Below are 16289 nucleotides of genomic sequence, written 5' to 3' on the forward strand. Positions count from 1 at the left end.
ATTTTTTTAGCTGAAAGTAAGGAGCGACATTAAAAAGAAATTACTCCGTATATGAAATGGGTTGTCCCCTCCGCAATCCCTCGCTCTTTACGCTAAAGCTTTTAATTGTTTTAAAAAATAGAATTGCGGCCAAGAGTCAAACTTTAGCGTAAAGAGCGAGGAATTGCGGAGGGGACAACCCATTTCATATACGGAGTAATTTCTGTTCGTTTTAAGTTTTAATGTCGCTCCTTGCTTTCAGCTAAAAAAAAATAGTTTTTTTTTTATTTAATTTCTGAACGTTTTTGAATTAATGCATGTTTGGTTTTGGCTCTCCGCACATAAATTATTAAAATGAAATTTGTATATTAATTCTTTTTTTGGCTAAATGGCTTTCTCTTAGTTTCGATCAGACGATTTTGAGAAATAAGGGGTGGAGAAGGAGGTCTAGTTGCCCTCCAATTTTTCGGTCACTTAAAAATGCAGCTAGAACTTTTAATTTTTAACGAATGTTTTTATTAGTAAAAAATATACGTAACTTAAGAATTAACTTACGTAACAAACTTTCATAATCTTATATTTTTATTATGTATACGAGGGGGTTTATACCCTCGTTAATACCTCGCTCTTTACACTAAATCGTAAGTTTTGTCCCAATTCTTTAAGAATGACCCCTGAATCAGAAAGGCCGTAGAATAAATAGTTGAAATTATTAAAAATACTTTAGCATAAAGAGCGAGGTATTTATCACCTCCTAAATACCTCGCTCTTTATGCTAAAGTATTTTAGAACCCCTCATATGCGTAATAATCTCTGTTCGTTTTAAGTTTCAATGCTACTCCTTCCTTTCATTTGAAAAACCGTTTTCATGTTTATTTTTCATTGTTTTCTTATAGTAATGCTAGAAAATCCTGCGCCCTTTTCATTGAATTTTTCTTCCCCCAAGACAGATTCCTCCAAAGAAAGATCCTCCAACATAGCCCCCTCCCCTCAGCCCCACCCCCAAACAAAATAAAATCCCCCTGAAAACGTCTGTACACTTCCCAATAACCATTACTATATGTAAACACTGGTCAAAGTTTGTAACTTGCAGCCCCTCTCCCAGGGATTGTGGGGGAGTAAGTCATACCCAAAGACATAGTTCTTATGGTTTTCGACTATGCTGAACAAAATGGCTATCTCAAAATTTTGATTCGTTGACTTTGGGAAAAAAATGAGCGTGGGAGGGGGCCTAGATGCCCTCCAATTTTTTTGGTCACTTAAAAAGGGCACTAGAACTTTTCATTTCCGTTAGAATGAGCCCTCTTGCGACATTCTAGGACCACTTGGTCGATACGATGACCCCTGGGAAAAAAAACAAAAAAAAACAAATAAACACGCACCCGTGATTTGTCTTCTGGCAAAAAATACAAAATTCCACATTTTTGTAGATAGGAGCTTGAAACTTCTACAATAGGGTTCTCTGATACGCTGAATCAGATGATGTCATTTTCGTTAAGATTCTACGACTTTTAGGGGGTGTTTCCCCCTATTTTCTTAAATAAGGCAAATTTTCTCAGGCTCGTAACTTTTTATGGGTAAGACTAAACTTGATGAAACTTATATATTTAAAATTAGCAATAAAATGCGATTCTTTTGATGTAGCTATTGATATCAAAATTCAATTTTTTAGAGTTTTGGTTACTATTGAGCCGGGTCGCTCTTTACTATAGTTCGTTACCACGAACTGTTTGAAACCCGACCGGATCTGTTGACATTGGGGGGGGGATTGGGAGGGGGAAACCTAAAACTTGGAAAACACTTAGAGTGGAGGGATCGGGATGAAACTTGGTGGGAAAAATAAGCACAAGTCCTGGATACAGATTGACATAAACGGAACGGATCCGCTCTCTTTGGGGTAGTTGGGGGAGGGGTTAATTCTGAAAAATTAGAAAAAATAAGGTATTTTTAACTTACGAACGGGTGATCGGATCTCAATGAAATTTGATATTTAAAAGTATATCGTGTCTCAAAGCAATCATTTTAAATCCTGACCGGATCTGGTGACATTGGGGGAAGTTTGGGGTGGGGGAACATAAAATCATGGAGAACGCTTAGATTGGAGGGATCAGAATGAAACTTAGTGGGGAAAATAATCAGAAGTCTTACATACGTGATTTACATAATTGGAAGGGATCCGCTATATTGGGGGGGGGGGTTAATTCTGAAAAATAAGAAAAAATGACGTATTTTTAACTTACGAAGGAGTTATCGGATCTTCATGAAACTTCATATTTAGAAGGATCTCGTAACTCAGATCTCTTATTTTAAATCTCAACCGGATCAAGCGTAATTGGGGGGGGGGGAGTTGGGGGGACCGGAAATCTTAGAAAATACTTAAAGCGGTGAGATTAGGATGAAACTGGATGGGAAGAATAGAAACCTGTCTAAGATACGTGACTGACATAACCGGACCGGATCTGCTCTCTTTGGTGGAATAGGGGGGGGGGGTAATTTTGAAAATTGAGGTATTTGTAACTTACGAAAGGGTGACCAGATCTTAATGGAATTTGATATTTAGAAGGATCTTATGCTTTAAAGTTTTAATTTTAAATTCCGACCAGATCCTGTGACATTGGGGGGAAACCGGAATTTTTGGAAAACGTGAAAATTGGGGTATTTTTATCTTACGAATTGATGATCGGATCTTAATGAAATTTGATTTTTAGAAGGAATTCATGTCTCAGAGCTCTTATTTCAAATCCCGACCAGATCTTTTGACATTGGGGGGAGTTGGAGGGGAAATCTTGGAAAAACACTTGGAGTGGAGGAATCGGGATGAAGGTTGGTGGATAGAATAAACAAATGTCCTTGATACGTGATTGACAGAATCGTGCTGGATTCGCTCTCTTTGGGAGATTTGGGGGGAGGGGTTCAGTGATTCGGCGAGTTAGGTGCTTCTGGATGTGCTAGGACGATGAAAATTGGTAGGCGTGTCAGGGAGCTGCACAATTTGACTTGATAAAGTCGTTTTCCCAGATTCGACCATCTGGGGGGCTAAAGGAAGAGGAAAAATTAGAAAAAATTAGGTATGTATAACTTACGAGTGGGTGATCGGATCTTAATGAATTTTGATATTTAGAAGGACATCGTGACTCAGAGCTCTTATTTTAAATCCTGACCGGCATTAACCCTCTTATTTTCCTTTTTAAATCAATCTATTGATTCATAGAATTTTGTTAGAGCTCATACCATGTGATCTCTTGGCTCTTAGCTCTTCTCGCCTCGTCACAAGTGCCATATGAGCTCTTAGCTCTTGTTTTAAATTAGCATCACTAAAAAGACCATAATTACAAGTACCAATTTTCGAAACATTGACAAAACGTTTTTTTTCAAATCTAAAGCAAAGCTTGCCATCTATACTTATTTCGTTTTTAGATGGCAATGTTGAAAACGGGATTACGCATGCATTATTTGACAATACATGCCAAATTCATTAGACAGTTAACCGCAGTAGCCTGGTGTAAATGATTCGATTGAGGAAAAGAGTGTTTTTTTTTGTACGTCTTGTTCCAGTAGTGATAGCAACTCGTAAGATACGAAGAATCTGCACTAAATAGAAAGTGAAAACCAAAAGGTGACAAACATACACTGTAAAATTGATAATGATCGGAACTAAACTTGCTTTGGACAAAATATTTATTTAGGCTATAGTACCCGGTGACCCTACTTTAGCCTATTCATAATGCTCAATCAGCTGCGTACGGGGATTTGTCCCCTCCTTAATACCCTAATATCCGTATTTTGTCCAATGAGTTTAAGGATGTTTGCCTGTTTTTAAGTACTTTCAAATATATCCACGGTAAAGTTCTAGTAGGCCTAGCAGCCTATTGCTATCTTGAAAAGGGGTGGTTAAAAAAATGAAACTTTCAGTAATGAAACCAAGCTTCCTTGTTAACCCTCTTCTGATTTGTAAGTTAGAAATTAGCCAACTTGACACGTCTATACCTATTTATATTTCGACAAAAAAAATCATTTACCTTAATTTTTCAGTTATCAGTTTCTTTTTCTCTGGTTTTAGTTCTGAAAATGCAATTCATCTAATTTGAGTAGAATTTTAAGTAATATCAATAGGGTGCGGATCTTTTGAAACCTCATAATATTTGGATTGACCAAAGTTGTGAAGCTGACAGCAGTTTTCTTATGCTTCATTTAAGCAGAAGATCTGTTTAGCAAGGTTTCACTTTCATAACACAAAAATTTTTAAAGACTATCAAAGGTCCCTCCCCTCAAGAGGGAGAAGGAGTGGAGGTAGGCACTTCAAAATACCTTGCACGGACATACTTCGATACTTGTGTATTATCCAGAACACACTCAATAAGTGAAGCTGGGTTCTTTCATGAAACAAACTACGATACAGGTACATTTTAATTAAATATTTTATATATATAGAGGTATACACCCCATTTCCCCCTATGTGCAAATATAGCCTATAGCCCAAACTTTTGATGAAGCTAATGAAATAAAACAAAATATGATGAAAATTTAATACTTTATTAGGAAAATTACAACTTAGAATTATGTACTCAGAACGCAGAAATGTCGTTAAGAATCGCGTTAAAAAGAGGTCTTCCTTCTGCCTTTACTGCCGCCCGCCACATGTACTCTACTAAGTATGATTATAAATGATGGCAAGATGTACCTCGGTGCCATTTATTACGCCACCTTACGGAACCCCACATTCTCTCTACTTTTTGGGTAGAGGCACCGGTTTCTATTGTTACACTTCCAAAAAGTTCCTTCTCGTAAGAGTATAAAGTCATGTTGTGTCCATTGACGTACTGTTTTATTGTGGGCAACAACCCCTTATCCTGGAAAAATACAATTGCCTCTTTTTCAGTCTTTGGCAGATCCCAAATCTTCATTGCAAAATCCATGTTCAGACACTATCTTCTATCACTATGCGTAGCAAACTAAATTGAGTTCTGCCTTTGTGGCCATGAAACCGGATTTTTACATCGTAGTTTGTTTCACGAAAGAACCTAACTTCACTTATTGAGTTTGTTCTGAATAATACGCAAGTACCCATACTTCAGTCTATATACCCATCTCTGAAAGTTTTATTTGCCTAACCTAACCTCTTTCCAAGATAGCAAAAAGCAGCTAAAATAGCAAAAAAAGCAACAAAACGTAACAAAAATAGCAAAACAAAGCAATATAGCAAATAGCAAAAATATTTGATATATATTCTTGGAAACTCGGCAATTCCAAGTTTTATTTCACTCTAATTTCTATTTTCAATGTTGTAAATATAAAAGAAAATATTTGTAATAAATTTTCGTTTTCAGTAAAGCGCAAATGAAGCAACAAGATTTAGACTTTTATGGTTAGGGAAGGGGGAAAAGGGCAGTAGCCAAACTGCTGTGTCTATTTTTTATAAATAGACACATTTTTTTTTATTTTTTATAAATATAACTTTGTGTCTATTTTTTGTAATTTTTGTTTGTTTTAAGTTTGACTTAAACATTCAATTTAATGTTAGCTCTTAAAGATTTATTAATCCATATTAATGCCTGATTATAACAGTTTCCAATTACTATCTTTTGATTTATTTCAATCCTCCCCTTCAAAACTCCTTGAAAGTTTCAACTAATAATTCCTAGCTATTATATTTTATATTTTAAATACGCCCTTTTGACAGCCGAGACGCACAAAGTATCTTTTTGTTCTTAGCCTTCGCTGCACCTAAGATATTGCACATTTACTCTGTTGACAACTTGAATGCATATAGTGTCTTTTGATTTAGTTTAAAATCTCCCTAATCATTCCTTGAAGGTTCGAGCACTATTCAAACTGCCCTGAAAGTTTCAACTTAATGCCCTCAGTCGTTCCCGAGATATTGCTGAAGCGCCCTTTTGACAATCAACATGCACATAGTGTGTCTTAATTTGGTAAACATCACCTAACATTCTCTTAAAGTAGTCACAAGTAATTGTAGTACTAGTTTCAAGCAATCATTGTTGCAGTCGCTTTCGCAGCCGCAGTGGTAGCAGCAGTGGCCCTGAAAGTCTCAAGATAATACCCTCACCCGTTCCTAAGATATTGCAGATATGTCTTTTTGGTAATTGGATGCATATAGTGTCTTGATTTAGCGTAGCTCAACATGCTCCGAAATTTGTCATCAATACCCTTAGTCTTTTTGGACGCACCCAGGATCAAACATCCCCCATCCCAATGATAATCCTGCTTAAGAAATTGATGAATTAAATAATTTATAATTCTTGCCCCTCGGGCTGTTGAGACATAGCTTTCGAGAAGACAAAGTTGTTGGACCTTGTGAGTACTTCGAATAAAATTGCTTTTGATGTTTCTATTATTGTAAAGAGCAGCATCTAAAAGGACAGGGGGTGGGAGGATGGCTGCTCTGTTCCTTTCTCAACTTCCCACTAAACATTATTTTGAAAATCCAACTTAATACCCTTTACCATTCCTTAGATATCGCTATCGCACCCTTTTGACAGCCCTCCTGCATATAGTGAGTTTTGATTTTGTTTGACATCCCCCAGAAAATTTTCTAAAACTTTTACCTTAATACCCTTAGTCTTTTTAAAGGCTCGGAATAAACTTTCCCCCAATACAAAGGCAGGCCTGGATTTACCAATAGGCCCGGGCCTAGGGCCCAGAATGCCAGGGGACGCAATAAATTATCACTGGCTGATTGTTTTCTTTACAAAAACTAGACTGATGTAGTTTATAGTCAAAGTGTCAGGTGCACCCCACTGCCATGCTGTCTATTCACAGAGAAGTGATTTTAAAACAACACAGGAATTCCGTGGCCACTTATAAACTGTGAGGTGTCTTCCAAGAATCGCAGCTGAAAGTTCGGTATCGCCCTCTCTTTCATTACTTTTGGCTCAACAGCTGCGTTCTGTTCATTGCTTCCACTATCCCTGAATTTTCGGGAATGACCCCGAAAATCTCACAAAAACGGAGCGGCAAAAACGCTTGGGCCTAGAAGCGTCAAAGCTTTAAATTCGGCCCTGAATAAGGAACAATTTATGTAACATACAACACTTGCTCCTAGGGTCGTGGTGATTTTGTCATCCCTGGAAGCATAGTTATTTGACTTTCCGACTGTTCTGAATAAAAGGGCTATTCCAAAAGTTTGATCAAATGCAGTTGGCGACATTACAGCTAAATAGAGCAAAGGTTTTTCAACATCACCCAATAGGCCCAGAATGTTTGAATTTAATACCTTCAACTATTCTCAAGATCTTGCAAATACGCCTCTTCGGAAAATTGAATGCACGCGAAATTTCGCCTTAATACGTATAGCCTTTTCGAACACAATCAGAATGAAACAATCTCCCTCCCTTTTAGCTCTTGTGAAAAACAAGAGCTAAAAGCTCGTATGGCACTTGTGGCGAGGTCGGAACCTAAAATTAGACTCGGTACTAGAGTTATCGATTTCATCTTCCTAGCACCGAACTCGTTAAAGCACCAGAAATCCCTCCAATTCCCCCAAAGAGATCGGATCCGGTCCGATTATATCAATCACGTATCTACAACTTATACTTATTCCCGAACTTGCCAAAGTCCTAGACCCAAAGAGAGTGAATCCGGTCCGGTTATATCAATCACGTATCAAGAACTTGTGCTTATTTTTCCCATCAAGTTTCATCCCGATCTCTCCACTCTACAAGTTTTCTAAGGTTTTTGATTTCCAAGATTTCGTTTCCCCAATCCACTCCCTACTGTCCCGAATTGAAAGAGCATCTGAGACATGATATCTTTCTATATACAAGTTTCATTAAGATCCGATCATCCATTCGTAAGATAAACATACCTATATTTCCTGATTTTCCCTCCCTCCAGCCCCCCCCCTAGATGGTCAAATTGGGGAAATGGCTGTTATCAAGTCAATTTGTTCAGGTCTCTGACACGCCTACCAGGTTTTATCGTCCTAGCATGTCCAGAAGCACCGAACTCGCCAAAGCACTGGAACTCCCCCCCCACTCCCCCAAAGAGAGCGGATATGATCCGGTTATGTCAATTACGTAGCTAGGACTTGTGCTTATTCTTCCAATTCAGTTTCATCCCGATCTCTCCACCCTAAGCGTTTTCCAAGATTTCCAGTTTTCCCCTACAACTCCCCCAATGTCACCAGATCCGGTCGGGATTTAAGATAAGAGCTCTGAGACATGAGGTCCTTCCAAATATCAAATTTCATTAAGATCCGATCACCCGTTTGTAAGTTAAAAATTCCTCATTTTTTTCTAATTTTTCCAAATTACCCCCCCCCCCCCCTCTAAATCCCCCAAAGAGAGCGGATCCCGTTATGTCAATCACGTATCTAGGATTTCTGCTTATTCTTCCCAACAAGTTTCATCCCGATCTTTCCACTTTTAAGCGTTTTCCAAGATTTCCGGTTGCCCCCTCCGACCCCCCCCCCCCGAATCTCACCGGATCCGGTTGGGATTTAAAATAAGAGCTCTCACGAGGTCCCTCTAAATAACAAATTTTATTAAGATCCGATCACCCGTTCGTAAGTTAAAATACCTCATTTTATTCTAATTTTTCGGAATTACAACCCCCCCCCCCCCCAATCCCCCAAAGAGAGCAAATCCGGTCTGGTTATGTCAATCACGTATCTAGGATTTGTGCTTATTCTTCCCACAAAGTATCATCACGATGTCTCCACTCTAAGCGTTTTCCAAGATTTCCGGTTTCCTCCTCCAACTTCCCCCAATGTCACTGGACCAGGTCAGGATCTAAAATGAGAGTTCTGAGACACAAGGTCCATCTAAATATGAAGGACCTAAGTTAAAAATACCTCATTTCTCTAATTTTTCCGAATTACCTCCCCCCCCCTCCAAACTCCCCAAAGAGAGCGGATCCGGTCCGGTTATGTCAATCACGCATCTAGGACTTTTGTTTATTCTTCCCACCAAGTTTGACCCCAACCTCTCCACTCTAAGCGTTTCCCAAGATTTCTGGTCCCCCTCCCAACTCCTCCCAACGACACCGGATCCGGTTGGGATTTAAAATAAGAGGTCTTAGTTACGAGATCCTTCTAAATATCAAATTGCATTAAGATCCGATCACTCGTTTGTAAGTTAAAAATACCTCATTTCTTCTAATTTTTCCAAATTAACCGAATAAAAGTTAAAATAAAATTAACTTGTGCTTATTCTTCCCATCAAGTTTCATCCCGATCTCTCCACTCTAAGAGTTTTCCAAGATTCTCGATTTCCATTTCCCCCCTCCACTCCCTATGTTCCGAATTGAAAATGGAGCATCTGAGACATGAGAGATCTTTCTATATATCAAGTTTCATTAAGATCCGATCACCCATTCGTAAGATAAACATACCTCCATCCATTTTCATGATTTCTCCTCCCTCCAGCCCCCCCCCCCCCAGATGGTCGAATCAGGGAAACGACTGTTATCAAGTCAATTTATTCAGGTCCCTGACACACCTACCAATTTTCATCGTCCTAGCATGTCCGCTTCCCGGGAAACAACTATTTCGAATTTAATCTGGTCTGGTCCCTGATACGCCTGCCAAATTTCATCGTCCTAGCTTATCTGGAAGTGCTCAAACTAGCAAAACCGGGACCAACAGACAGAAATTGCGATCGCTATATGTCACTTGGTAAATACCAAGTGCCATAAAAAGGGAAAACTTAGTAATTTACTATCCTTGCCCTGAGGTTTTTGGGGGGCATTGCATCTCCAGAGGCATATTTACTAGAATTTTTCGCCTATCTCTTGCCTATTTTGAACAAAATCAATTTTTAAAAATTTGGATCGGAGAGGCATCTAAAAAGGACAAGGGGAGGCTTGTAATCCTCCAATCACTTTTCAACACCCCCCTCGACATGCCATGTCAGTTTGAACTTAATACCCTTAGTCATTCCTTAGATATTGCTGATACGATCTTTAGACAATCAGCATTCACACATTATGTTTTGATTGGGTTTGACATTACTCTCCAAAGGTGTGGAAGGTCTCGTCATTCCCATATGCATAATTATTTGAGCAATGACTAATTTGAACAAGGTGGCGATTTCAAAAATTCATGGGGAAAAGAGGGCACGGGGGGCTAGTATCCCTCCGATCACCTTTGATTCATAAAAACCAAACTAGAACTTCCGATTTACAATCGAATGAACTCCCTCCGAAGTTTATATGAACACCCTTCCATATGAAGTGCCTCTGGAAAAAATGAATAAATAATAAAACATTGAACCTTTATGGCTCTTTACTACAGGCAAAGCTATAGCGTTGCCTCTGGCTTATATACTAAACATATAGATTCGAGAATTTGCTTTCAAACGAGTTCTTACACAGCTTTCAACGATGTTTCTGTGCAGTTACAGACACCCACCAAAAAGTTCTTAAACATGAAGATTATAAAAATACCCTTTTTATGCCTCCCAGCCTTTCAATTCGAAAACTGGCCCCGGAAAGCGTCATCTTTGGTACCATCTGACACTTTATGATGATGTTATCGAGAAGAATTTACAGAAGCATGTAGATAAAATCAAGAGCTTTGAAATAAGCTATTAAACATCTCACTACGATGTTGTAGTAGCCAGCTACTTATACTAGTAAGATTACGATTTATGAAACTTTCTAAGGGGCTGAGAGGGGGATTATACAAAAGAGGGGATACTGTGAACCTCGGGGTCAGGGTGTTCAACTATGGAGATTAGGATGGTCCCTTTTCATTCTTCCCAGCTTCCGCTCAAGAAATAGCACTAAGAAGTACCACTTTTGATGCCATGTTACTTTATGAAGATGTTATAAAAAGAAATTTACAAGAAAGAACAAGTAGATATACAAAATTAGCTTTTAAATGAGACCTTAAACAGCTCGACATGATGTTCTGTTGCCTTACTAGGGGCGAGTAAAGAATAAAGGACGTGTCTGTGCTTTCACACAAAAAATACCCCCTGTGTGCGGTTTTGATCATGGCAACTTCTATCGTGCACTTTACGTTTTGATCCGACCCCATTTCGAGGGGCTTCAGACTCTTCTTTTAAACTCGCAAACAATTTTTTTGCAATAAATTTTTCAAATTGGCATTTTTTTTCTCTCTAGACTGTTTTTATTAACGTTTTTTTAACTTTCTATTGCTAGAGACTGTGGCTCGCTCTTTACTCGCCACGACCATGGTCACTTGCTCAGTATTGCAATTTCACATTTATAACGGACAAAACGTCTACACATTACACACACATACATGTAACATAAATTATTTCGCCCATATAATCTACCATTGTGTCAAGAGCAAACGTATTACCCCCGGGAAAATTCAACCCACAAGAAAAAATTAGGCAGCCAAAGAACGAGATGACAAATAAAAACAACGAATAAACAAAGGAATATTCTACCTATAATCCAAAATATAGGCAGAATATATGGTGAAGATTATGCTAAGGTATTTATTTTTACATTTTTTTTGTATGTTCATCCTTTTTTCGAGTTTTCGGGGGGTTGAGTTATCGTAACAGGGTAAGAAAAAGCTCTAAGAAAATAATTTGAAAATTTGGAATTATTGCCAACTGTAGAAGGGTTGCCAAAGATAATGTGAAGGGCACAAAGATAAAGATTGGGACTAAAAAGTACAATTAATTAGTTCCCATAAACTTGATTTGGTGTCGACTAGAGGGGTCGCTCGCCAAAATGTTCAGGGGAAGGGGGCATTGGATTTACCGACTGCTTGATTATTTTACCTACAGGTTATAGATTATATTGCTTACAGTTACTTCATTTAAAATTAGTTCATAGCCAGTAAAATAATGGGGCTTCGCGCCAGTGTTTTACCGACTCAAATCTTTGTACGGATTGGTCCGAGATATAAGAGGCGTCTTTCCTCCCCTCATACATGACACCCCTGCCGACAACTATAGTACGGGACACCAATTCATCCCTTGTGATCGAGACAGAAGGTTTCCCTGTCTGAAGTACATTTAAGGGGCATATTTCTTTCTTTTTTTCCCAATAACACAGTGTCAAAGTCTATGTCAGAAGCAAGCAAATTTAAAATTGACAGAAGTCCTTATTAAAAATAAGGTATGAAGCACCTTCAAGGTCGTATTTTCTTCTTTTTTTTGTCTCTAACTTCCTATGGACTCGACCAGTTACTGACGATTATAGTACATGATACCAGTTCACCCCTTGCGATCGGGAACACGTCCACTAGGCATACATCAGAATGTTTTTCTATTCGACGTACTTTTAACGAGTTTTTTTTTTTTTTTTTTTTATTTAAAGTACGGAAGCTAGCTCCGCATTTGGGTCTTTTTACTGTTTTAAAAAGTAGAGTCAAGAGAAAGACTCAAACTTTACCGCAAAGAGCGGGGCGTTAATGAGGAAGCAGCCCCTTTCATATACGAAGCAATTTCTGTTCGTTTTAAGTTTTAATGCCGCTCCTTACTTTCCGTTAAAAAAACTTGTTTTTTTTATTTAATATATATTTAGAATCAGCATAAAAATCTGATTTATTTGATGTATCTATTGGTATCAAAATTCCGTTTTTTAGAGTTTCGGTCATTATTGAGCCGGATCGCTTCTTACTGTTTTTTATATTTAGTTTCTGATCGTTTTTTAAATAATGCAAGGAAATCGGACTCCCCCTCCATGGAAAATTGCCACCCCCGCGGGAAATTCCTCCCACGTAAAATACTCCCCCCCCCCTGCCAGGACAATTACATTTTCACTGAAAATTCCCGCAGGAAAACTTTTGAGGACGACTCCGCCGGGAAACTTCTTCTTGGCACACTTTCATTTGAAAAAAGACCTTGATTTCAAATTGTCTTTCAGATCATGCCAGAAACCCCTCCTCCATGGGAAATGTTTCCCGGAATTACCATTCCTCTATTGGAAACTTGCTCCCGCAGAAAATTCGCCCGTGGAGAATTTCTCCCACGGAAAATTCCCCCATAGGGAATTTCTCCTGTAGAAAAACCCTTCCCACCAACAGAAAGATCTTCTAGACAATTCCAACCTGGTGAAAATTACCCCAGACAATTAGCCTTAACATTTCCACATGTAAACACCGGCTGATCCAGGGGGGTCTCCCCCCAAGATCTTTTCTTGCGCCCTTTCCCCCTGTTTTTTCACTCTTTTAAAATTTGTCAATTTGGTCAATTATTGGCACCTTTTTCACATTGGACCCCCTCCCCCCGATCTCGCTCACTGGCGCACTTGTCACATTCCCCCCTAAGATTTTGCTCTAGATCCGCCCCTGCATGTAAAATTGAGTCAGCAAAGATTAAAGTATGACATAGTCATTGGACTTTCCAACTATGCTGAGCAAAATTGCTATCTCACAATTTTGATCAAATGACTGAGGAAAAAAGAGGCATGGAAGGGGGGGACTAGTTGCTCTTCAATATTTTTAGTCACTAGAAAAGAGCACAAGAATTTTCAATTTCAGTTCGAATGAACCCTCTATCGATATTCTAGGATCATTGACTCGATATGATCACCCCTGAGAGAGACAAAAAAAACAACAAATTAACACACATCCGTGATTTTCTTTTCTGGCAAAAAATGCAACATTTTAGCAGATGGGAGCTTGAACCCTCTATGGTGGGGTTCTCTGATACGCTGAACTTGATGATGTGATTTTCATTAGTATCCCTTGACTTTTTGGGAAAGGGGGTTTTCACCCTTTTCAAAAATCAGACAAATTTTCTCAGGCTCGTAGTTTTTGATAGGTAACACTAAACTTAATGAATTGTATGCGTTTCGAATCACCATAATAAGCCAATTCTAGAGTTTCTGTAACTATTAAGCAGAGCCACTCCTTACTTACAGTTCGTTACCATGAACTGTTTAATAAATTACCCTATATATCAAGGACCTTTTACTTTAAATCTAATCCTCATTATGCTAGAATTCAGAATTAAAAACACGAAAGAAAAAAGGAAGCACTTTTGAGATTTAAAATTCTGATTAAAAAATAACTTCTAACTCTAAACCCAGACAAACTGTGCATACTTAACGTTGTAACTGCTTAACTTGAATCCATTGATTGAAAATTTGATCATTTCATTTTCAATCTTTCTATTTCATCTATGATTACAAACTTTTTAATCAAAAGATGCACACTCAAGTTTGGCACAAAATGGCAAAAGATTGACTGACTAAATGATCAAGACAAGAACTGTCTTCAATCTTTGGATAAGATCCATGCATGAGTGTATAAGTGTATCTAACTAATTAAAACCGGAATCTAAATGTATTAACCATGAAAATACAAATTACATAATCCGTAGTAGTGTTTCAAAAAGTTCTAAAAGCAACTACTTCGTATTTTCTCCACTAACATTCTTGACATTTTAAATTTCTTTGTAGATGTACCATAAGTAAAAATTTATGAAAGATAAAATTTATCATACTTTTGGAACAGGGAGCAGAAACAAGTTTCTAAGCCTTTGGCGGAGTCCTTTTTCTTCGAGGGCTTAGACAAGATTCATGCAAAAATTACAATGTGCATTTGTTAATAATGCTTCAGTTTCGTTTATAACACATACTATGTTAGGTTGTCTTTGAGCTTGACACACCAACACATTATGAAATAAATACATCTAAGCTGCAGCGACCATTTATAAAAGATACTAAAAGATTTTTTTTATCAATTTTTATTTGTTTCGAAGAATAGGCATCATGTTAACCATTTCCTTCTAGGTACAACCCGTATATGAGATTTTGCCTTTATTCTTTGAAGATTTTTGACTTAACTGCATTAATTTTCCATTCTGCTGTTTAACCAAGATGGTTAATCATCGTTCTGAAAGTTCTATAGCACTAAGGAAAATTAAAAAGGCTTGGATATTGTTTTTCACCTTGGCGCTGCCAAGCAGGATCTTTAAATAAGAAAGCAGGCTCAAAGACCCTACTCCGATTAAGTCCCTGTCACAATATTCAATCAATATTGACTTGGCTCTTAAAACGTAACTCGTGGGATGAAAAAAGGTTAACCTGGCCTGAATATTAACTTTTTTTGTTTACCCCGCCCCTTTCTGGATGAAATTAATGGGATAGATCACCCTCTTGATTATTGCTAAAAATTACCCAGTTCCCCACTTTTTGCATTCAAGTTGGCACTTCATTATCTAGGAACATTATAAAGCCTCAAATTTTTCCCCAACGCGTTCAGAATATAAATATGTCTTTACGTCACAGGCGATTTCTCCTGTTCAAGTTCATTATTGAATAAAATAAAAAACAAGTTTTTTAACTGAAAGTAAGGAGCAATATTAAATCTTAAGGAGCAACAGAAATTATTCCACATATGAAAGAGGCTGTACCCTCCTATACGCCCCGCTCTTTACGCTAAAGTTTTTTATTATTTTAAAATGTAGAGTTGTGAGAAAGAGTCAAACTTAAGCGTAAAGAGCGGAACGCTGAGGAGGGGACATCTTCTTTCTCATACGGGACGATTTCTGTTCGTTTTAATGTCGCTCCGTATTTTCAGTTAAAAAAACTTGTTTTTTTTATTTAATTTCTGAACGTTTTTGAATTAATGCAGGTTTTGATTTTGGCTCAAGGTACCTCCAATTTTTTTGGCTACTTAAAAATGCCACCAGAACTATTAGTTTTATTTAGGAACGTTTTTATTAGTAATAAATATACGTAACTTATGAATTAACTCACGTAACGAACTCCAATGTTCGTATATTTTTATTACGTATATGAGGGGGTTCGCCCCCTCGTCAATAACTCGCTCTTTACGCTGAAGTTCGAATTTTGTTCAAATTCTTTAAGAATAACCCCTGAATCACAAGGGCCGTTTAATTCGAATAAGTAGCTCGTTTGAATATTACTAAAAATTCTTTAACGTGAAGAGTGAGATATTGAAGGGAACCCCCTCATATGCGTGATAATTTCTGTTCGTTTTAAGTTTTAATATTGCTCCTTACTTTCAGTTGAAAAAACTTTTTATTTAATTTCTCATTTTTTTAAATAATGCTGGAAAATCCAGCGCCCCCTTCATGGAAATTCTCTTCCTCCATGAAAAATTCCTCCATTGAAAGGTCCTCCCACGAAACCTTACTTACAGTTACAAGGTCGCTCCTTACTTACTGTTTGTTACCACAAACTGTTTGATACATTTGTAAGCGGAATTAAATTTGGTAAAGAATGAGCAACCGTTCCTTTCTTTTGTCTTTTTTGTTAATACAAGTTCAGAACCTTTGCTCCTGTATGGAGTACCAAATGGGTCCTAGAATTTTTGTCCTTATTCTGGACAGTCAAACTAATTTACTTTCTGGAGGAGGAATCAATAATTTCAGAACGTCACACGCCCGTGCCCA

At 37.8% G+C, this 16289-nt stretch overlaps 2 protein-coding genes across 5 annotated transcripts in view; one reads left to right on the forward strand and one right to left on the reverse strand.

Annotated features, from left to right (window-relative positions):
- Positions 1-16289, reverse strand: part of LOC136029451 (ninein-like protein) — a 123318-nt gene that overhangs the window by 65461 nt on the left and 41568 nt on the right. The window contains exon 1 of one of the 4 annotated variants that reach the window (XM_065707881.1): positions 13972-14128. The exons of 2 other annotated variants lie outside the window; for them this stretch is intronic. In XM_065707881.1, coding sequence (XP_065563953.1) covers positions 13972-14021 — 50 coding nt within the window. In that variant the 5' untranslated portion in view covers positions 14022-14128. Of the gene's footprint in view, positions 1-13971; positions 14129-16289 lie in introns of those variants that run through there. One more of the 4 variants, XM_065707904.1, reaches the window with a different exon arrangement.
- Positions 3489-16289, forward strand: part of LOC136029484 (XK-related protein 6-like) — a 36805-nt gene continuing 24004 nt past the window's right edge. Inside the window, exon 1 of the mRNA XM_065707916.1 lies at positions 3489-3595. The gene's annotated coding sequence lies outside the window, so the exon portion shown is untranslated. The remainder of the gene's footprint in view (positions 3596-16289) is intronic.

Source organism: Artemia franciscana, chromosome 1, assembly GCF_032884065.1.
Source record: "Artemia franciscana chromosome 1, ASM3288406v1, whole genome shotgun sequence".
NCBI lineage: Eukaryota > Metazoa > Arthropoda > Branchiopoda > Anostraca > Artemiidae > Artemia > Artemia franciscana.